Source organism: Miniopterus schreibersii (genome assembly GCF_964146895.1).
Source record: "Miniopterus schreibersii genome assembly, chromosome: 2".
NCBI lineage: Eukaryota > Metazoa > Chordata > Mammalia > Chiroptera > Miniopteridae > Miniopterus > Miniopterus schreibersii.
In genome coordinates, this window is record NC_138102.1 from 164,010,220 (window position 1) to 164,032,982 (window position 22,763).

General features: G+C 41.5%; 1 protein-coding gene across 1 annotated transcript in view; it reads left to right on the top strand.

The window, feature by feature from the left end:
• GRIN2B (glutamate ionotropic receptor NMDA type subunit 2B) overlaps positions 1-22,763 on the top strand; it is a gene marked incomplete at its 3' end in the record, with an annotated part of 393,757 nt that overhangs the window by 285,974 nt on the left and 85,020 nt on the right. The window contains exon 4 of the mRNA XM_081130390.1: positions 3,574-3,688. Coding sequence (XP_080986516.1) covers positions 3,574-3,688 — 115 coding nt within the window. The remainder of the gene's footprint in view (positions 1-3,573; positions 3,689-22,763) is intronic.

Below are 22,763 nucleotides of genomic sequence, written 5' to 3' on the forward strand. Positions count from 1 at the left end.
GCCAAAGGTAGTTGGGGAATTTCATGTCTTACAGAAGTTAAATTGATTAATATCACCACTTGACCTAGTTTATCCTTCAAACGTGGAATGTGATCTCCATTCCTCCATTGTGTTCCATTTATAATTGAGTCTTGTTAACTGTCATTGTCACACTTTTCCTGAGGTCCAAAATGAGGCAAGTAGTCAAGTCATGCTAATATATTCTTTTTCTGAATTTTTTTAATTATATAAGCTTATATGTATATCATATTTTATATACTTTTTAAAATTCACTATTTCATGTGATCCTTGCAATAGCCTATCAAACTGGAGATAAAAAAACGGTGTTTCCATTTTAAAAAGGAAAACCTGAGTTTCAGGGGCCAAGGTCACATGTCTAGAAGTGACCACACTCCCAATTATTTTTTCACACTTTCATTACCGACAAATGGATGGTTTGTTCTGCTGTTCAAAGGGCATCCTTGCTCAAGGTGGGTGGATATTTTCAAGCTCCTCACTAATAACTAAATGTTGGCATGTTAGAGGGAATTACTCAGAAAAAACAAAATGTGAATGATTAATCTAAGTAGTGCTAAAGGGTATTAATGATTAAAGGATACTTTGGAGAAGAATGTTTTCTATATTGTCATAAAGACGTTTAAATATTGTTGATTAGTGTAAACTATGTGAGAAGTGCCTAGGTAAATTAAAATGAACCTATAGAGCTGGAAGAAGGTGAATATCCCAGAAAGAGAAAAATTTATAAGGAAAATCAGGAGGATCTGAAGCAGAAATAACTAAAGAAATTTAACTATAGAACAATTGCATTGCCCATTAGTGTGGTTTATTTTCTCACAGTTTGAACTTCTAAACTTATACACCGAATTCAGTGCTGTCCCCTTCAAAGAAATTATCATGAGAGGCTATATACTTAGTCCATTCATGCTGCCTATTACTTAAATTATTTCTTGAACTTCGCTTTTATAATTGCCTTCTGAAGTGGACACTTTCTTTTAAATATTAATGGTGGTTTAGATAAAGTCAGAGTTATTCAGAACCATGGAGATAATTTCTCTCTCTCCCTCCCTCTTTCCCTCTCTCCCCCTCCCATTCTCCTTCCCTCCCTTCTCTCTCTCTTCCTCTTTCCCTCCCTTTCTTCTTTCCTTCTCCCTCTCCCCCTTTCTTGCTTTCTTCCAAAAAAGAGATGAGACTAAATATTTTGTGTGTCTCATCAAACTTCTATGAAGACTTCTAGAAATTATTCTAAGCAATGCAGTATTGTTGGATTAACGGTGTATTTTCCGAGTTAATTATGTTGGGTACTAAAATTCTGGTTTGTTTGTTTAAAATATTTCATTTTATACCTTTGTAATTATATTCCCTGAAATGAATGATATAGGGATTTGATTGGAGTGCTGAAATTGTTGAAAACTATAGGAGACATGACTGTTGTCTTCTAACTAGTGATGGACTTGAGCAAGCATCACTGAGTGAGCGACGAGGAGCCGTGCAGGGTATGGAGAGGATGCATGCCACATGGAGCGCTGGGCTGAATTAGGGATGCCACACTTCTATCGATTGGCGGTGTCCAGAGAGAGCAGCCAAGGGGATAATGGGAGGGACTCAAAGCCATAGCATATGACAACTACATGAAGGAACTAGGGATAGTAAACTCGATGTGGCAAATGGGAATCAGGGTGGTATAGCAGAGAGGACTTAGAACTGGAATGTGGCTTAAAATGTCATTTCTGCTCCCAATTAGCTGTGGAACATTGGGCAAATAATTCGACCTCTCTGTACTTCAGTTTTCTTATCTATCTAGTTAAAATTATACAACTTAAATGAGCTGAAGATTTCTTCAAAGATTAAAATTTATTTTATAAGGGATACATGATAAATGTCTCCAAATACTTAAAAAGCTCTCATGTTAGAGAAGAATTAGACCGAGATTGTATAATATCTAAAGAGGAGACCAATATCAAGGGCCTGCAGGGCAGCAGTGAGATGGTTACCTTGAGGGTGGAGGGTAGAGTGATAAGCTCCCCATCAGCGGGAGTATTCAAGAAGAGCTGAGAGGCCCAATTTTATGATGCTGTATCGAGGGGAAGTACAAACTGTGAGAAGTGGTGTACTAGTTGATTATGTAGGTTTCTTTGAATTCTGAGATTCTAAGGATCTCTACTCTGAGATCTTAAGAGTTCTTCATGGTTGCATTTGTGAAGCTATACAAGACCAGAGAATGAGAGGCTTAAAAATCCCAGGCAGCCCTAGAAGTGAGAAGTGGTCCATGAGTGTTTGGCTCATGATGCCTGGTCATCTTTATCTCTGCCTAAAGGATGTACATCCTAGCGACCTTGTTGCTTAATCTGATGTTACCTGGAAGAATCAAAGAAGAATTTCACAGTTTCATTGAATGAGAAGACTTAAAAGAGGGACCCTTAAGCTGCCTCCTGATGCTTTATTTCTTTTCCCCCTCGATGTAGTACTAGGAAATCACCGTTGGTCACATCTCTGAAACCCTTTAGAACCTTCACGGCAATGCCAGGATACCATCAGGCTGAGGCTCCAGAGTAGCATGTCTGTGGACACAGAGCTAATCATTATTGATTTCTTGGGCCATTATGGTAAAAGAGACATTAATGACTGCCAGCACAGTTGCACTGATTTGGTTGTAATGAGCGTTCCTGTGGGAATTCCCAATAAGAGAACTCCTCATCAGAATAGAGCAGCCAACAGGGTAGAAGGGGTGAGCGGGAGGTGCAGGTGTCGTGGAAGGAGACAATTTCATTGGCCTGATTCTAGTTATTTCCAGAGTTTCTGCTAATTTATAAACCTGTGCCTAGACCTTTCTATGAAATGCCACCCCCTGGTTCCCCATCTGTCCCACTATTTCCTGTTCACTATGCACAGTGCAATAGCCCTGATTCCCAGAATGCATTTGGGGAACCAGATCTCTGACTGCTGGACTCATCTCTCAGCTCTTAGAAGTATGGGCTAGGCAGGATCTTAGCAAGAGTTCAAAGCCTATGCACATCTCTGGGATGGGGAGAGACCCTAAGCTCCAATAGCCCACCGTTCTTAGCAGAAAGTTGCCTTGGTACACTCCCACTTTCTTTTCTTGTTTCTACCAACTCTGTCCTTTGATCCACCACTTTAAAAAAAAATTGTTAACACAATGAGGGTTTACTGTGCACCAGGCTTCGTGGCAAGTTATCTCATTTAAGCCTTATAAACTTATAAAGTGGGTTTCTTTATTACTCCGTTGGGTTTTTTGGGTTTTTTTTTTGGTAGCTAGGGAAAGAGTGTTGTTCAAAAGGCTAAGTAATTTCCTCAAAGTCATAGCTACAGACTAAACTCAAACTCGGCACGCTTATTTTAAATGATTATGTTATCTTCTCATATTATTCTTATTAGGTGAAAACCTGATGACTCTAGTGAGTAATCAAATGGGAGTTTGAGGGGTGCCACGTTTCACATGGTATCTGTGCATCTACGAGCCTATCTCCATCCACCTTTCTCTCTGTCTTCCTAGCTATCTTGTTCTTGACATACCTTCTTCTTACTTTTAACTTTTCTTTTCTTTTATCTTCACAGGTATCTGATCAATGTCACTTTTGAGGGGAGAAATCTGTCCTTCAGTGAAGATGGCTACCAGATGCACCCGAAACTGGTGATAATCCTTCTGAACAAGGAGAGGAAGTGGGAGAGGGTAGGACATGTCTTTGGCAATTCTCAAGCACACTGGAGGGGGAGGGATGGGAAACTTTGCAATACATTAAATGAAAACAGTTCCGTGGTGTTGGTGTGTGAGGCATGGAGCAAGAAATTGGTACTTTGAAAAGACAGAAGAAGCCATTTCTCAGACTTGCAGCTTCATTTTCTTGCTACGTTGGTTAATCAAACGATTATTTTCTTTATGTATTGCCATTTTTATTGGTTATGGTGCTGTCTGAATCATGACTTTGTTTTAATGGAAGATTATGCATGTACGATATAACACAATTTGGTGAAGAAACCGTATCAGTGGCACAATTTAGAAGTCATGTCCTACACGGTACCCTGGGGAGGCCTAATTTATGAGCAGGAAGTATGGATTTACTCCCACTGACAGCTGGTCACAGTGTCTGAAATTCTACCATTAAGAATTAATTTCTGTAGGGACCAGATGGCCAAGGTTTAACTCCCCATTCCCTTGCTCACTAACTTGTCAACTTAGAACCTTGTACAGATGTCTTAACTACTTGTGCCTCCACTTCCTCATCTGTAAAATGGGAATAATAACAGCACCAATATCACAGAGTTGTTATGAGGACTAATATATTATTATGTAAAAGACTTAAAAAGGTGTCTGGCACATAGTAAACACTCTATAGGTATTCACTTTTGTTATTTTTCCTGATTCCTAGTTAAGTACAAATGATCCTGAGTGTGTTCTGCAGGGCACTGGTTCCACCAGATGCTTTGCTGAAAAATGGTTCTGCAGGTAAACAAGGTTGGAAGATTCTACGTACTCTTTCTCATTCTGAGAGATTCTCAGAACACATTAGCATTTGAAAGTTCAGAAATATCTTATAGCAAAGAAACATATTTCATCTTATTTAATTTGGCATTTCCCAAAATTATTTTAACACAACACTCCTTTGTTCCTGAAATTCACATTCTGTGAAACACGTTGGGAAGCATTGATTTAAGGCAATTTCTACAGACCCCATGGACCAGTTGGCTGAGAGCAGGCTTTAAGATGTCAGCATGACTCTGACTAGGATGGAAACAAATATTTCTAGCGAGAGTAGCCAGCAAAAGAGGCCAGAGATAAACTCTGAATTCACAGTCTTATCACAGAGAGCCCTGGGCAGGTATTATGTGACTGCCCACCTGTGAAACTGGGCTTAAGTGGCTCAGGCAGTGGAACCTAGGACCTTATTCTTCAAGTTGAAAGACCTCCATCTGTCATGTCGTTCCTCGTTTCGAGGCACAGTAGAAGGCTTACACTATCCCTGGTGCTCTTGATTAAAATTGCCCTCCTCCTCTGCATTATCATTTGTTCAGAAATGGTTGTTCCCTGGGCTCCTGCTCTTCATTCCAATCAAGCTGCTTTTTACTGCCGCTGTAGAGACAAAATAATTTAAGGAGTGTGCTGGGACCCTCATGTATAACAGGCACTTCTGTACATCTCCAGAAGAGGGGTTATTAATAACTGAGGCTTCAGGCATGGATCAGAAGATGTCCAGCTGGGGTAGCTTTTTGTGGTAGACTCATGATTACTGTCTCAAGTATGGGGCATCTCACACTGTCCTTTTTTAAAGAGACACCACTTACTGTCACTTGTGCTGACTTCTCTTTCTGAGGCTGGAATCTGAGGTTTGCAGGCCCCACCCCTTTCCAAAACTAGACCCTTTTCTCTGGAATTTGGATCCCCTCCCTCCAAATCAATACATTCTAGCTCTTGAGTGTATTCCTTAATTTTTCTATGACCCAGGAACCGTGTGATGTGCCTCTGTGTCCTTGATGCCACCTTTGTCCATTCGGATCAGTCCTTAAACGTGGCTGTAGAACAGGCTTCCTAAGGTACAATTCTGATTATGGTTTTTTCTGCCCAAAACCCTCTCAAAGCTTCTGTGGCTTATGGTTTGGGTCCAAGCTTTATTCTTGCATTCAAGGCTCTGGACTACCTTCCCAACTCCTTTCTCTTTTTCTTTGTTTCCTCCTCGCCATCAAGCTGTATTGGACCCCTCTCTGTCCTGAGAGTGTGCCCCTGCGTGTACAGCATGTCATGATGTTTTATTTTCCTGGGATGAATTGTATAATTATACAAATCATAACCATGTATTGAAACCCAATTAAAATGTTGCTGCCTCCTTCCCTGATCTTGGACCGAAATTGAATCTCTCACTCCCTTGTCCCTGTAGCTTTTGTCCATACCTCTGTATCACTCATCACATCTGCCTGTGTTAGGGCTGTATGTGTGTAGGCTTCCGGAGGGCAGAGGCTGTGATTTTTCTTGTGTCCTCAGCAACCTGGAAGAGTGTGTTGCATAGAGCAGTTCAATAAATATGTGTCGAATGAATGAGAACCATTACATAATACAAGTCTAAAATCCATCATTAAGAATCCAAGTTTATGCCATTGCCCTTGGAACAGTAGCTGGTTGGTTTTTTTCTGTGTGTGTGTTTTTTTGTTGTTTTTTTGTGGTGGGAAATTAGATCTTTATGTAGGCTGAGTTTTCATAGATCATACTTTAAATGTACTAACTTATTATTTAGAGAAATTCTATGGTTAATCTTTTTGTAACTTATTATTTAAAGGAACTTATTTTTTAAAGAGAACTTATTATTTAAAGAAACTCTGTGGTTAATCTTTTCAGAAAGGATTTTGGAAAGGGTTGAAATCATAGAATAGACCATTTTCATATCAACTTGGTTAAATAAGGGAACATGTTCTGGCCAGTTTTGCTCAGTGGGTAAAGTGTCAGCCCGCAGAACAAAGGGTCTCAGGTTCGATTCCCAGTCAAGGGCTCATGCTTGGGCTGCAGATTTGATCTTCTGCCCTGGAGGGGCACCTGTGGAAGGCAACCAATCAATGTATCTCTTTCACATTGGTGTCTCTTTCCCTCTCTCCCTCTCCCCCCCTTCCTTTCCATTCTCTCTAAAAATCAATGGGAAAAATAACCTCACGTGAGAATTAACAACAACAAAAAAAATCAAGGAACACTGCTGAAGAGACATCTTCTGTGTTCACTGTGCCACGCAGCTTCTAAACTTGGGAGCCCTTGTTAGGGCTCACTTGTGGGCAGGAAGGGGTGGCAGGAGCCAGGCACAGCTCCAGAGCATGTGTGAGATGTGGTGAAATTGCACTGTGGGGAGTTGTATCTTTTCTCCCACTGTTACCCTGGCCCCAGCACCCTCTGCATTCTCAGGATTCCTAATACCACTCCAGCAGGTAACCCCTTGTGGTCCAGGGAGAAACTTAGTGTCTGTAGACTCCAGAGAGGCAGACACCAGGGTAGGATTCTATAGTGAGGAAGTTGACACAAGATAACTTGGGATGGTGAAAGTGTGCAGATGATGTGTTGTAGGATTGTGCACCTGAAACTTATATAATTGTAACCCATGTCACTGCAATAAATTCAATGAAAAGGAAAAAAAGAAGAAGAATATAAGCAAGAAAAGAATCTAGATTTGTGGAAGAAACATGGGCTAAGAGACCAGACTCTCAGTCATGCTCCTAACTGGCTGTGTGACCTGCTCTTTTCACTTTTCTAGAACTTTCTTTCCTTGTGTCTAAAATCATGACATGTGATTAAGAAGATTTGTAGGGTCCTTTCCAGCTCTAACTTCTGGGATTACAAATTAACACTGTAAGTAAATAGGCACTTGGAGTTAAAATCGGGTGAGAGCTGGAGCATAGCAAAAGGAACCAGAGTCTGTTTTTAAGGATAGTAGGTCCCAAGGCATAGTTATCGTTCTTGCCATTTAGCTAAATATCACCTCCTCAGAAGGCCATCCCTGCTGACCCGAGATAAAGTGGCCACCCGGTCACTCTATCACAATAGCCTATTTCATTTTCTGCAGTATAGTTATTATCTGATGTTTGCTTTTTTTGCCCGCTGTTTGTTTATTGCTTGTCTCTTCACGCCAGGATGAACACTCCGTGGGGACAAGGACCTTGTTCTTGCTTCCTGTAGTTCTTACGAAGAAGAGCGGACACTCAAGAGATAATTGTTAAATACATGACGAATCCGTACACTTAGGAGGGTTAGAATATTGACCAGCCGCTTGGCTTCCTCCTGCGAGTCTCCCGTTCAGGCAGCGTGGCTTACTGGAGGGAGCGTGAGGGCGGGCTGGGTGCGGGCTGGTGCGGGCAGAGGTCCCCGGGCGGCCTGCAGTGTGCACGCTCAGTCCGGGGGCGGCCTGAACAGCGTCAGCAAGCAGATCGGGGAAGGCTCACTGAGCTGTTGGTGTGAATCGGGGTGGGATTTCACAGTATTCCTTGAGGGTTTTCAAAAGTCGTCCCAGAGCTACTGTAGTATAAATGTGGTTTCTTTCAAAACACTTAAAGTCCAGGCAACATAGGCTCTGGGACTGAGCATGGCTTTGGAGATCAGAAAGAGCCGAGTCCATGTTACTATTTATCAGCTGTGCAAACCGAGCGACCAACATTACCTGAGCCTGTTTCCAGTTTGTAAAATAGGGTTTTATGTAAGGTTGTTGTAAAGATTAAAGGAGATTTTACAGTAAGACAACAGGTAACAGTGATTGAAATACAGCCAGTATCCAGCAACTATCAATTGGTGGTACCCACCCTCCTTGTGCATTTTTTAAGGTAATATTTGCACATGGTATAAAGTCAAATGGTATAAAAAAAAGTCAAAGGGTGAGAAAAGAATGTCTTCTTGTCATCTGTGATTCTTGCTTCCTCCAGGCCCCTCCCAGAGCTATTATTATTGCCAATGTCTTGTGTATTTGCTCTGAAGATATTCTGAGCAAATACAAATTTTATGCATTGACTCATTAACCTTTTTTTTAAACAAGTAGTACCTGCTCTTGTGAACCTTTAATGGGTACTATATAAGTAGCCACTAAGGAGGCATGGGGGTGGGGCTAGCATAGCCAAGAGATCTCTAGATCAGAATTATTTCACAGAAAGCCAGTACATCTCTCTGGCATGTAAGAATGTGGAGAAGAACATTTAAAAGGGAATGCACGCATGCACACTCACGCACACACACACACACGTATGCATGCAGGCATAGCACAGAGAGTTGGAATGGTGAAAATAATTGTATACAGAGTAGGTTCATCTGTGACTGGGGGACAGCCGCATAAACTTGCATTAAAAATAGTCTGGCACGGAGAAGCAGTTCCAGCAAGCATTCAGGCTTCTGTCTTTATCAGAGCCTCTCATGATTTGCTTCATTGCTACTGCTCTCTGCTTCCATTTAATCGTTCCTAAAATGGGGGTAATAAAAATGAAATGCAGTGGGGGTGTGTTCTGAGTAATGACATCAAGAAATGATGATGGTGCATTTTCAGGCTGTAAGACGTAAACAGGCCTTGAAGGGACCGCCTGGGCCAGAATCACAGGAGGATATGTATGGTTTACATCGCTGCTTGTCTTCTCCCCAAAGGGGCATGGTGTGTACTTTATCAGCCCACTCCCTCTTCCCTCCCTCAGCTACCAGGAGACGGCCTTCACTGCATAGATCATATCTGGGTCATTCTTTGGGCTCCCCAAGCCCGGGTTATCATTTTAGGCTTGCAATATCCAGGAGACAGCCCTAACTCCAGGTATGGATGCTCTGTGATACTAGCACTTGAGGACTAGAATGACCCATTTGGTGATAATACAACAGAAGACAATCACTGCTATGACATATTCCACTTGAAAGCTGTTGACTGACAAAATAAAACAGCCTCTCCATCTTCTCATGCCTACATGCGTGCACGCACACAGACACACACACACACACATACACAGTGACTCATATACAAACAGACAGACTGCTCATGAACACAGGAACCACATCTGCTCGATTTTCCACTATATGTCTGTGCCCAGCACAGGGGGAGACTATAAAATAGGCCAGTAAGTGTGTGGTGATGGCCCAAACACATCTGTACAAGCTGTGCTTCACTTCCCAGCCTCAGAAGAGGCCTGGGAAACCCTGCTCTCTCCAGACTCTACAGAGATGTCTGAGGAGGTGAGACAGAAGCTCCTCATGCTAGGGGTGTTTGTTCTGGATCTCTTGGTACTGCCATTTGACAACATGCTATTTTTGCTGACTTAGAACCGAGCACTAATATGCATCATTGGATTAAAGGATTAGAAAACAGGATCCATGGAGAAAGGCTGTGGGAATTGGAGTCATTAAGGGGAAGAAGAAAAGGCACTAAGGTGATGACTTACTCTTTTTAAATGTATGAAGAATTATTGTTCCAAATGTTGGGATCAGCTCTTCACTTTCTCCTCTGAGACAGAACCAGAGTAAGTGGGCTTAGGATCAAGCAGAGAGGATCTATATTAGCTATAGGGAGAATCTTTTAATAGAGGGAAGTGTTGAGTATCAGAACTGTTGACAACATGAGGGATGACGCAGGAAGTCCTAAAAGTTGGATATGTTCCCATCACTCTGTAATGTACAGTCCCACCCAGAAACCAATGTGCTGACTACATGACACTGAGAGTTTCCCTTCCTCCTTTCCCTCCCTCTCCCCTCCCCTCCCCTCCCCTCCCCTCCCCTCCCCTCCCCTCCCCTCCCCTCCCCTCCCCTCCCCTCCCCTCCCCTCCCCTCTCCTTCCCTTCCCTTATATACATAATTTTTGAGCATCTACCATGAGCCAAGCATTGCCACCACCAGAGTAATATTGTAGTTTCCTAGTGTCTGAGGGCAGGGGAGAGGACATTGCAAGGAGAAAAATGCTTATTTGTAACACTTAACATTTCTATACCCTAGGCTGACTTTTAAATGTTATTATTTGATATAGAGTAATAATTGGGTAGATCTTTCATATTGCTTGGTAAGTAAAGACTCTGCTAATAAACATTTTCTTTATGACAGTGGCTTATAGACAAGGCTACTGGATTACATATTTTTGGCTCTCTTTCCGAGTTGTGGTTATCATAGGTTCTCACATCCAAGTGTCCCATTCTTCTTGTTTCCTGAGCTCTAAGAGCCAAGCCCACCCTCTTTGCCTGCACTGGTGCTGGGGTTCCATAAGGAGACCATTGGAAGGCCCACCCCTGGGCGTAGGAGGTGTGTCCTTAACTCACAAGCTCTCAACACCGCTGTTAGGCTTAATCCACAAAGTACAGCTTCTGCCCCCAGGTACGTTTGTAAAATAATTCAAAGAGCAAGATGTAGTGAGGGAATGTAATTCAGGAAGGCTGGTCGTTGTCTTTTGCTCTCATCAGGAACTGAATGAAGGGATAAAACAACAAGATAATATTGGTTGACTCTACTTTCAAAATCTGCACATGCTGATAGGGAGAAAAAACAGAATTGAACCTAGAGACCAAAGTGTTGGCTTGACCTTGGCTTAACGAAACACAATAAAGAGGAAAGTGTCTTCAGAGCCAGAATATGGCTTCCATCCATCTTGTTTAAATTTTATTGAGATTTCTATTTTGTGACAGTTATCTATGGTTGGCTCCTGAGTCCTCTGAACCATCTTTCTAAGTCAAGGGTGATAATGTTTTTTCAGGGGTGGTATTGAAAGAAATAGTAGTGTAGAGGTTAGAGGACACTTGTGTTAATGTACTGGTTAAAACACATTTATGATATTCTTACTATAAAGGTAATTGATGCTTATTAAAGGCATTATGAAAGATAAAATAAGTTACCTACAAAGAATTAGCATTTATATTCATTCTAATCCTTACCAGTTTTTTTTTCTGTGCATGTTGTGTTTATGTATGAATACAATGTGATGCAATAGAACCAGGAACATAATACAGGCTGGGGCAAAAGTAGGTCTACAGTTGTGAGTATGTGAAACATTGAGTTTACTTTTGTATTATTATTTATTAATTATTGTATTATTTTCCATATGAACAGCTGTAGACCTACTTTTGCCGCACCCTGTATGTGAACAGTTTGCAATCTTTTTTCTCTTACTGTGATATGGTAGACATTTTCCTCTTTTATTAACCTTATCCAAAAGTGTGAAACTGAATGACTACCTAATAGTACATTATTAGGGTAGACCATCCTTCCTTAAGCAAATCCCTCATGGTTAGACATTCATATGTGTGTTAAATAGAGGCTCTGGTTCTCATAGGAAAGCAGTTTCAGAGTTTTCGATAGTCCAGCTTTGATGCCATAAGACTGCTTTTCAAGGTAACAAGGTTTGGCCTCTTTCTTTGTTGTCTAATATCCCTAAGTGTTAAAAATGACAGTCCTTCATTTGATAATTGCTTGGGTTATATCCATTCACTAACAACCAGTGGACACATAAGCAGTCAGTGGGGAAGGCTCTCCTCTGTGATTCCTAGAATTTAAGGAGTCACGGAGGGTTTTCTCTTTTTGATCTTCTGATTGGATGTGCTGTCCTCTAACTTTGCTGATCACAATATTTTGTCTTTGGTATTTACATCACAGAGAGAGTGGGATTGGCTATGTGTTCTGTGTCTGCAATTCTCATCATCCTGGGACTATTTTCTTGAGGGTTAGAGGCTTGTAAAATTCAGGCCCGTGTCCCCAAGAAACTGGTAGGGCTCAGGCTTGGTGTGATGTTCTTTCTAGTGCTATTTCTGTTTTGTTTGTTTTTTTTAAGACTTTGTATTTGACTTTTCTTAAGCTATCTTTTTTTAAGATTTTTTAATTGATTTTTAGAAAGAGGGAGAGAAAGAGAGAAACAACAATGTGAGGACGAAACATTCATCGGCTGCCTCCTGCACACCCCCTCCTGGGGATTGAGCCTGAAACCTGGGCATGTGCCCTGACCAGGATTCAGACCGGCAGCCTCTTGGTGCACAGGATGATGCTTAACCAACTGAGCAACGCTAACCATGGTGCTATTTCTGTTCTTTCTGTCACAAGTGACCCAGGAAGAGGGGAGAGCAATCCCCTTCTTTCAGCAGTGGAAATGGCACCTGGCTAACTCACATCCCACCAGCCAGTGTTGCGCAGTGGTTGAGCATCGACCCATGCACCAGGAGGTCACTAGTTCGATTCCCAGTTAGGACACATGCCCAGGTTGCCGGCTCAGTCCCCAGCAGGGGGTGTGTTGGATATAGCCGATCAATGGTCATGTATTGATCTTTCTATCTCTCTTTCTCTCAAATCAATAAAAACACAATACTTTCAATAATAAAGATAAATTAAAAATAATAAAAAATAAAAAAATAAAATCAATAACAACATATTTTTAAAAAAGGACTGCCTGGGACTTTATGACAGGGTACTAATCTTTTCATACCCTTATGTATTCCCCATTATAAAGCTACTTTGTGCATATATTACTAGCATATTGACTTTCTCTGAGATCTGAAGTTTTCCATTAAAGTATAATATCTGAGTGTCCTTCATATGTAAGCAAGCCTCTATTGACCTAGCACCAGGAGATCTGTTGTGAGTTTTTCCTACAGTGATGATAGATTTTTACTAGTCCATGCACAGTCTCTCTCTATAATCCCTATTTATGAGAGCTGGCCAGGAACAGGGTAAAAGTAATTCATGTACACAGGGAGAGAGGCTCCGACCTTGGCATGTTAACTCTGCTAATAGGCCTGCAGTACAAGATTTGAAAGGAAGTGTTGGCCACTTAAGACAATAAATTGTCTTTAAGAATTAAAGCTATTAATAAAAACACGGATACAAATCTCCCAGAATAGCCATAGAACTCAGATTATTTGGGGTAATTTTATTATTTCCTCTATTAGAATTATTTCTGTTCATAATTTGGTGAACATTTTAGTTCATTTATCTATTATATCTACACTTATATAAATCATGTTCATGATAGAGAGAGAATCTTAAGATGGCTTGGGAGCTCTCACCTCGCTCCTGTGGTCCACCCAGGATCCAGGTGTTGGCTGCCCTTACATGAGTAAGGACGTCCCACTCATGGTTCTGCAGGCATTTCCAGTCCTAGCTCTGTCAGCAAATGTTCTGAAGGCTTAAACTTAAAGTGAATCTGCACCAGGGGAATGGTGAGAGGGAAAGTGTGACCCTGGGGAGGCAAATGAAGAGAAGGGCACACGCAGAAGGCAGTGGTCGGGGAGAGGGAGAGGCCTTAGGTGAAGGAAACCATTCTTTTCTGCCGTACTTCCCAGGGGCACAGCATTCCCTGTTCACGCCGGGCTCCTCTCCGCATCCTTTCACAGTCTTCTTCTTCAAGGGTTTGGTGTAGGGTATCTTCTAAGATCATCATCTTTGGCTGTTCTTGTAATAATGTATGTCATTTTTCTTCATTCATCCCGTAGGAAGGGGAGCTTTCTGGCAAAGGAACAGAATACCAGCTTTCAGGTAGAATTTTTGGTGGATATTTAGGCTACCTTAGCATTCTCTTTTTAGAACAGTGAAAAAATTCTATTTTCCTGATAGGAACTGGGAAAGATATACAATTTCTAGAAGAGTCTAGCCTGGGATTAAGGGATTTTAGGAAGATTTGGTCCGTAGCACATCTGACATTTATGTAACACCTTATTAGCAATATGGTTTATGAAGAACTTTAGCATATATGATTTTATTTCGATCCCTATCTTTGAGAAATACTTGTACAAAAAAGTGAACTGAGGCTCAGAGAAGTCCCATGGTTTGCTGAAATTCACTCAGCTAAGGAGGGGCAGAGCTGGGTAGAGTCATTTATGTCTTACTCCACTCAAGTCCAGTATACTTTGTGCCTTAATGCACAGAGTATGAGAGCACTACTCATACCAGACTAACAAGGTCAAAGGACAGCATCATCAGTGGGAATAAGTTTGCAGACTGGAAGACATCACACCATGGAAACATGTGGGCCCCATCACTTAAGAGTTTTTAAGTATCAAGAAATGGTCCTTGGGGCAAGGGGAGTAGTTAGCCCAGATTGTTACTGGCTGTTTCAGTGTAACATTTTCCTGAGATTAACAAAAATGAAAAAAGGAGGGAAGGAGAGAGAGAGGCAAGAAACATAAGACCAACAGAAAAAGCTTTTCTGTATCCCTTACATCCCTCTACCTCCTTTCTTTTATTCACACACACACACACACACACACACACAGCCTCTCTTTTCAGCTGAGAACAAGAACCTATCTCCTCACACTGTGAGGAGAGAACACCTTTCTTTCAATAACAAAGGCCATAACTACCTACAGAAGCAGCTGTCTAGGTCGTGATTGCAGAGAGGATTTTCTAAGAAAGAGTTATCTTCTGCCTTAAAGCTCCTCTGAAATGCAGCCACCACAGCAGTGGCACTGTGGCCACATAGCCCCGTTGATCAGACATCTGCTGGAGGTGCAGAGAAATGTGGAAACACCAGGGGGGATTTAAAATAGCTGACCTACAAAATAGTCCTTAAATCTCAGTAGGAGAGGGATGTGAAATTTTAACTTTGTTTTTCATAAAATACAACGAATCAAATATTTTGTGAACTCAACTAGCTAAGGGAGAGGAATTTGGGGATCTCATAAAACTAGATGAAGGTTCATTTGTATGTTTATTATGTAAAGTAGGAGCAAAACTCAACAAATAGGAACACTGATCTGTGATTGCTCACTGCCACTTCCTTATCTCCCCAAGAGTGATTGTGGGTTTCACTGTGGTACATGAGTTAATTTAAGACGGATGAGTATTTTTTTTATTTAAATAACCGTCTATTTATTTTTATAGTTATTTTTGGTGTTTGGCTAGTGTCACATCTCACATTTACAGTAATATGAATGTTTTTAATAAATGCATTTTTAAAGGAAAGTTACTTCATGTATTAAGTTAAAAATAGTGCAGGTAGGCCTCGCCAGCGTGGCTCAGGGGTTGAGCGTTGACCTATGACCCGGAAGATCGTGGTTCGATTCCTGGTCAGGGCCCATGCCCGGGTTGCGGGCTCAGTCCCCAGTGGGGGGCGTGCAGGAGGCAGCTGATCATTGACTCTCTCATCATTGATGTTTCTCTCTCTCTCCCTCTCCCTTCCTCTCTCTGAAATCAATAAAGATATATGGGGAAAAAATGGTGTAGGTGGTACACAGGTATGGAAAAAATTGTTACAGTGGTATTGAATGAGTAAAATTTGGGAAATGCTTCCACAGAGCAAAGTGTGCTTCCAACCCTGGCTCTCAACACATGGCCTTCAAACCTACGCTCCCATCTTCATGCCCCTTCATCTCTCTGCATTTAGCATAATGCCCCATGTAATTACAACTAACCCTTCCCTAACACCTTGTACCTTTGTGCCTGCATGTCTTGGCTTGTTCAGTTAGCTCACTTGAACGTATTTTAAACCAATGATAATACAATCAAAATTGTATCTATAAATAAGAAAGTGGAGGAAAATGACCACACAACAGAACAAGATTTGTTTGGCCTCAGCTACTAAAAAGAAGGAGCGAGAGAAGAAATGACAATTATATATAACTCAAATAAAACCCCTTCCACTTTTAAGAAATGAAAATAAAAGAAAGGAACAAGGAAATGGCAAATAGAATTCTTGTGTTTGGTGATAAATTGGCAATAAACAAGCTTTCTTCCTTTATCTTTGAACAACTTTTTGCACAGGGATTTTAAAAAATTAAGTCTTATAATAAGAAAGTAATGTCAAAGTCTACGAAACAGCACAGCAGTCTGTGCCTGGGCCCATCCCCCAGAAGTCAGGGAATTAAAAGCCTCAGCTCAGATTTAGCACATTGTGGGTTCTCAGTAACCATTAAGGAACAACCAAGCACACATTAAGCAGTAATGACAGTTTTCGAAGCCTTGTCATGTGTCCTTGTGCCATCTGATCTCCTTGGGTTTGTTTCATTCTAATAAACCACAACTTTGTGGTTGAAAATAAAGAACGGCCAGTCTCCCCTTTATTGGCTTCCTTATTTTGTGGCGGGCAGACTGGCCCACAACCATGAAAGGAATTCCTTCCACAAGGGAAAATGGTTTATGTCAAAAGATATGTCATCATCAGGGTTGAATTTAAAGGGGATGGCGGTGAAATGGAGAGTGATAGTCACAGTTGACACGTGAAGAGTGTTTTACAGTTTTCAACAGTGGTTCTCAAAGTGTGGTCCCTGGACCAACAGCATCAGCATCACCCAGGAATTTATATGAAAAGTCAATTCTCAGGTCCCACCCCAGAAGCTCTAGGGTTGAGGGCCAACAGTCTGAGTTTTGACCTATAAAACGCAGGCATAGTTTACCACAGTCATTTCCTTTTCAGAAGGAGAAGTATCTGTTTAATGGATATTTAAGACTGCCACTCTGTCATTGTTCTCTGTTCTCATGTTATTTTCCAGCCATTAACTTCGAAATAAAACTGAATCTTTATCCCTCCAAAAGTGGAGAACAGAGCCAGAAGCCCAGCAAGAAAGAGTTAAAGCCTGCCGCATTCATTCCAGGAGATCCTGAATTACCTGTGGTCTTCCGCAATGGCTGTAGAAACTCTCTGATGTTAGGCCAACTGTCTGGGTTTATTCATTCAGCAAGTATCTCCTGAGCCCCTGCTAAGTGCTAGGCATTGTTCTGGGTGTTGGGGGAATAGTACTGAACAAGACCAACAAGTTTTCTGCCCTCAAGGAGAATCAGACAACAAACATATCAACAAATAAATAAATGTCATTTCAGATAACACCAAGTGCTGTTAGGTAGTAAGATGGGACATGGTGGCTCCCAACCATGGGATGCCAGCCGTACAGGGGCTTTTGGAAATGGCTTTATTGTTGTAAATGAGTTTCCTAGTTACATTTCTAAAGACTTGGTTCAGTGGCTGCTGTTAAAATTTTAACTGGTAACTTATAGCAAAAAGTTTTCAAATTATTTCCATAGGTTCTCTGCTTAAACTTTATGTAGGTACTGTTTACATATACTTTATAGAGAGACTACAGACCCACTTCTGAGCCACAGGGGAAATGTGTGTATATTTTACCTTCCTTTTTAATTTTATTTCTGCTAGGTTTTAGAACATGGGAGTGTGAATTTTTCTAATTTGACACATCAGGCTATTAACATTCCAATATTTATATTTAATTTTTTCCAAAAAATGAAGAAGCATTAACTCTCAGTGTTTAATAAGAACTGCATTTAGTAAGTTACCTACCCAACCTGCTGTTCTCAGTGAGCGTGACATTCATTTGTAGCTATTGTGGCAATTATTTCACCTTCTCATTTGTCCCCACTTGACCCTGTGGTCACAGTGTGAGGACCTGGTGGGGATGCTTAGGAGAGGTCATGAACAACAGCCCCCGAACTGCTTTTGGGTCATAGACACGTTCTGTGTGGCCTAAGAGAGATATACTTAAGATTAAATTGTCACTTAGCACTTAAAATTTTAGAGATTCCATTAGAACTGCACATTTCTGGAGTCTCTGCAAACCGGGAGAGTGGCCACGACACTGGCCCCCGTTCTGCTGGGGCCGGGGGGCAGCATTGCTCCCTTTGGATGGAGCACATGCTCTCCAGTTCAACACAGCCCCAGGTGCCCCATCCCTTCAGTTAATCCTCTGCCTGGTTCCTATAGACATTGGAATTTACAACTCCCAGGATAGCGATGAGTTCAGAAAGATTCAGTCCTTGCTTAAAATGTAAAATGTATACCTTGGAAATGAGTACATCCCGGCACAGGGAGGTAGGTGTTTGTGGAGCCACCTTTTGATGGCTCGCTGCAGTTCGCCTTGGAGCCTCTAGGAGACAGCTGGGAACTCTGAGTGCCGTCTTCATGCCTCAGCTCTGTAGTATGCTGAATCCCCCAATCCACCTGTCAAGGGGCTTTTTATTTGTCAGTGAAATACAGAAATATAAACTTTTAATGCCTTAAGGTCTTAGGCATACGGAAGGTGTGAATTTCTCTGTTTTCTTCACAAAGTAACAAATTATTCTTTAGTAAAGGAATATCCTGGGAAGGCTGCATAGGCGCGAGCTTTCAAGGGGAATTTGAGTGAGTGAAGGGCATTTTCCTGGCAAAAAAAAAGGGAAGGCTTCAGCAGACGAAAACCTCAGCCAGAGAGCAGGGAAATGAAGGAAAGGGGGTGGGCAAATGGAAGGAGAGATGTGCGGAATAGGAGAGACTGAAATTAGAAATGAAGGCAGGACAAATGTCACGTCTTAAGAACAGAAAACTGATTGCTGATAGCAATTAAGGAGAGAGTGACAGAGCCTGAGTGGAGAGAGAGCACAGGATGATGCCAGGCACACCAATCTGATTAAATTAAAGCAGAGAGAAAGAAATAGCAGAGTCAAGAAGAGAGGAGGCTGAAGTCCAAGAAAAAGAGCCGCACTCAGATGAGATTTTGAGCATTCAGGACAGATGGAAAGGAGAGTTAATAATGAAAGTAATGGCATGCGCACCTTTATCTTTAAGCAAATGCTAACTAAGTGCTCAGTCTCGTTCCATTCTGGAGACGCGGTATATTTTAGATTCCCACCCTCTCCAGAAGTTAGAAACACTGCATCTCAGAATGGAACTTCCTATATCCAAAGAACAACCATGAGAATATAGTGTTTTCTTCTGCCCTGCAAAGCTCAGATAAGCCTTTCTTCTCTGATCCCCACTGGTGTTTCTGCTTTCCACGTAAAAGCAAAATCTCAAAGTCCACTGGAAGAAGGCATCGCTTTTGTTTCTTGTATCTAGAGTTATCACATCTTTTATCAGTCAGCTTTAGTTCAGTTCAAGAAACACATCCTGATGGGCTTCTGAATGAAGGACCCTGTGCTAGGTGCTAAGAGGAAATAAAGGTGCACAAGACACCTTGTTCTCAAGAAATTTGCCTTCTTAGGAAAGTTAAACAGGTAACATAACACAGGGTAGAATATGACTGGTAGGCAGCTACCAAGATGACCCCAAAGGCCCCCACCTATATTTTTATTCTCCAGATCAATTATTGGCTACTTAAAATACTGTATTTAAATGTAAGATCTTAGAGGAGCGAAATGCCTTAGACTGTGGTTTTAAATGTATCGCACACCAAGTTATGAGGCTCTATTTTTCAGAACCAGAGGACTCCTGTTCCATCTGGAGTAATAAACCTTGCTTTTATGTAATAATTATTATTCATTTGTGTCTGATTCCAAAAGTATAGTACTTTGTCATTAAGGAAATGCTAATAAAGTAGAGAATAGCATAAAGAAGAAATTAAAATCACCTCAAATTCTACCATGCAGGGATAATTTCTGTTTACATTTTGGTTCCTATCACTCCAGTCTCTTTTCTTTTATGGTCTTATCTATTATAAATGTGCTTTACAAATATAAAGGCATATTTTTATAAAATTGAGATGACATTATACATACTTTTTGGTAATCTACATTTCCCTTTAACAATATGTTGTGAATGGTACATTATAAATATGTATCATTAAAATATAAAAATATAAATATATCATTAAATATGTATGTATCTATCTAATTATCTATTTCTGTTCATCTATTTATCACACAGTTTTTAGTGCTATATATTATTCCATTATTTAGAAGCTGCGTATGTATGTGTATGTTACAAAATCCCTCACCCAGCCCCTACCCCCTGCACAAGGTGCAGAATCTTGGCCATGGCTCATTGATCTGCGTGTGTTGACAACAGGAAGGTCTGTTATTGTTGGCATTTGCCCTCCGTATCGTTTACTTCCCGGGAACTGCTGAAGGGCAGACAGACACCAACAGGTGTTTTGGAGAATGCCAGGACACTGCCTGTGTTGGCTCGTCCCGTATCGCTGAACATGAACTCTGCTCCTTTTCGAAGCAAGCACAGCTCTCCTGGGACTGATGTTGTAGTTGCAAATCTGTCTCCTGGTGCTCCTTCCTAAGTGCCATTTTAAACCTGCTCAATAATAGATGAGCGCCTGGGCCCTTCTTCACGAGGGAGAGCTCAAGCAGTTTTTAGAACATGAAAAGCCTATTTGGCCCTTTAGAACTAATTCTTGGAATATCCTCAATTCCCCAGGACACCATTTTAATAACCGCTCACTCCAGGACAGCAAGCCGTTTGCCTGGTGGGTCTTGTTGCTCCATTTCCTCTTCGGGTTGCTTTTTCAGTCCTAGACTCAACTTTCACTGAATCTTTGTAACGAGTCTGCTGGCAGGGATGTTCCCAGGCCCCTTCCCTGCTCGCTCTGTTCTGCCTCTCCTTGCTGCTGCTTGACTCAAGCAGGACGTCTGTACTCAATTCGGTTCTAGTGTTGGAGAAACAGGGAGTCCATTCCCCTTGGCCTATCAAGTCTTGGCTCTGCCATCAACCTACTGGAAGACCTTGGGCAAGTCACTTAATAACCCTGGGCTTCAGTTTCCATATATATGAACACGAGGGTTACATTAAATCTGTAAGGTCCCTCCTAGTTCAGACAATCTGTGGTTTCAAGTATACTTTTGGATTTTTCACACTGTTCTGGCTATGGCATATTTTTAGTGACAACTGTTTATTCATTAATTAGTTATAAGAATTACTTATTTTTAGAACTTTATTTTGTAGATGGGGCAGTTCAGTCATTTGGCTCTGTGGGCTTTACTAACAGCTACCTTCGAGGAAGGGGGCTAGGAAGGAAGGTTGAATTTTTCTAGTCACGCTTCTGTTGCCTCTTGAGTAATTTGCAGTACTGACAATCTAGAGCAGCCTTCTTTGGGACCTTGCTACTGAGCAATCAGAGAGGAACCTTCGACTGTGTTTGCCTTATGCAGTTGTATCATTTGTGTCCCCTTCATGAAAGAGACATTGGTGATTGGAGTCAGACACTGTGTCAGTTGCACACACAAAGACCACCAAAGTTCCCACCGTAAAGCAGCCTCTTATTATTATTTTTTAAAAATCCTCACCCAATAATATGTTTTCATTAATTCTAGAGAGGGGAGGAAGAGAAATAGAGGAAAGAGAGGGAAACGTTAGTATGAGAGAGAAACATCCATTGGTTGCTTCCAGTACATTCCCTGACCAGGGATCGAACCCACAACATGGGTATGTGCCCTGACTGGGAATTGAACCCGCAACCTTCCAGTGCATGAGACGATGCTCCAACCAACTGAGCCACACTAGCCAGGGCTCTTATTATTTTTTTATTCTGTGTTTCTGGATGTTGTTTTACAAATGATCATTTATCTCTTTCTCCATAATCCCTTTCTCCAAAATTAGAAATGATTTATAAGGCTTTGTTCTTTCCTTTTTATAATTTGAAGTCATTATTGTATTCCAGGGCTAAATTGTATATTCATGCTTTGCTTTACCATTTGTCTAACACGTCTTTAATTAGTGCCTACAATGTGCTGGATTTTGTTCTCCTAGAAAGGAGTGTGAGGGAAAATGATAGATAGATAGATAGATAGATAGATAGATAGATAGATAGATAGATAGATAGATAGATAGATGGAGAGAGAAAGAGAGAAATTAGGAAAAGGAAAGATACTCCAAGAGAAATGAAGAAAAAAGGGGGAAATTTCTCAAAAGGGGCAAGGAACTGTGAGAACTCTACCCAGGGCAGAAAGCAGGAGAAATGGAAAGAAAGGCCTCAGAAGATTTAGGGAGTCAAAACCCTAGTTTGTACCTTTTCCTTAGAGGATTCTTTAAAGCAGTAGGAACCCTGGCTGACAGATAATGAAGTGTTAGTGGGAGCTACGTATCACTTTTACAATAGCTCAGTGTTTTAAGTCAGGCACTATCCTAAGAAGGTTACTTGTATTAACTCACATTAATCTTTATAACATCCTTATGATGTCAGTATTTAAGATGAACAAACAAACAAATCATGAGGCCCAGAGAGGTTTAGTGGTTTTCTGAAGGTCACGCAGCTAGGAGGTAGAGGAGCCAGGATGTAGACTGTGCAGTCAGATTCCAGAGACTCTGTTGACCACGGCATGCCACTGAACGTAGTAGCACAGGAAAAGGTCTGGTCCCCTGCCCATTCTCTTGGGGTGCAGTGTGGACCATGCACACTAGCTCCTCAGTGTCCCCCCCGCTTCCCTTTCCCTTGCTGCTCTGCAATTCAAGCCTCATGATCACTGTTTGTCAGCTTTTTTGCTTTTGCCTCAGGCGTTGAGTATAGTCACCGCTGGTCAGGGATTTGCGGTTCTGTTCTGAGCCGAGGCAGGTTAGAAGATCAAGCCCGAGCAAAGCCGTGGCATCTGGCCCACAGTTTTGCTGGCACACAGAAAGAGAAGTGTGTGTTATGTGGCATTTGAATACCTC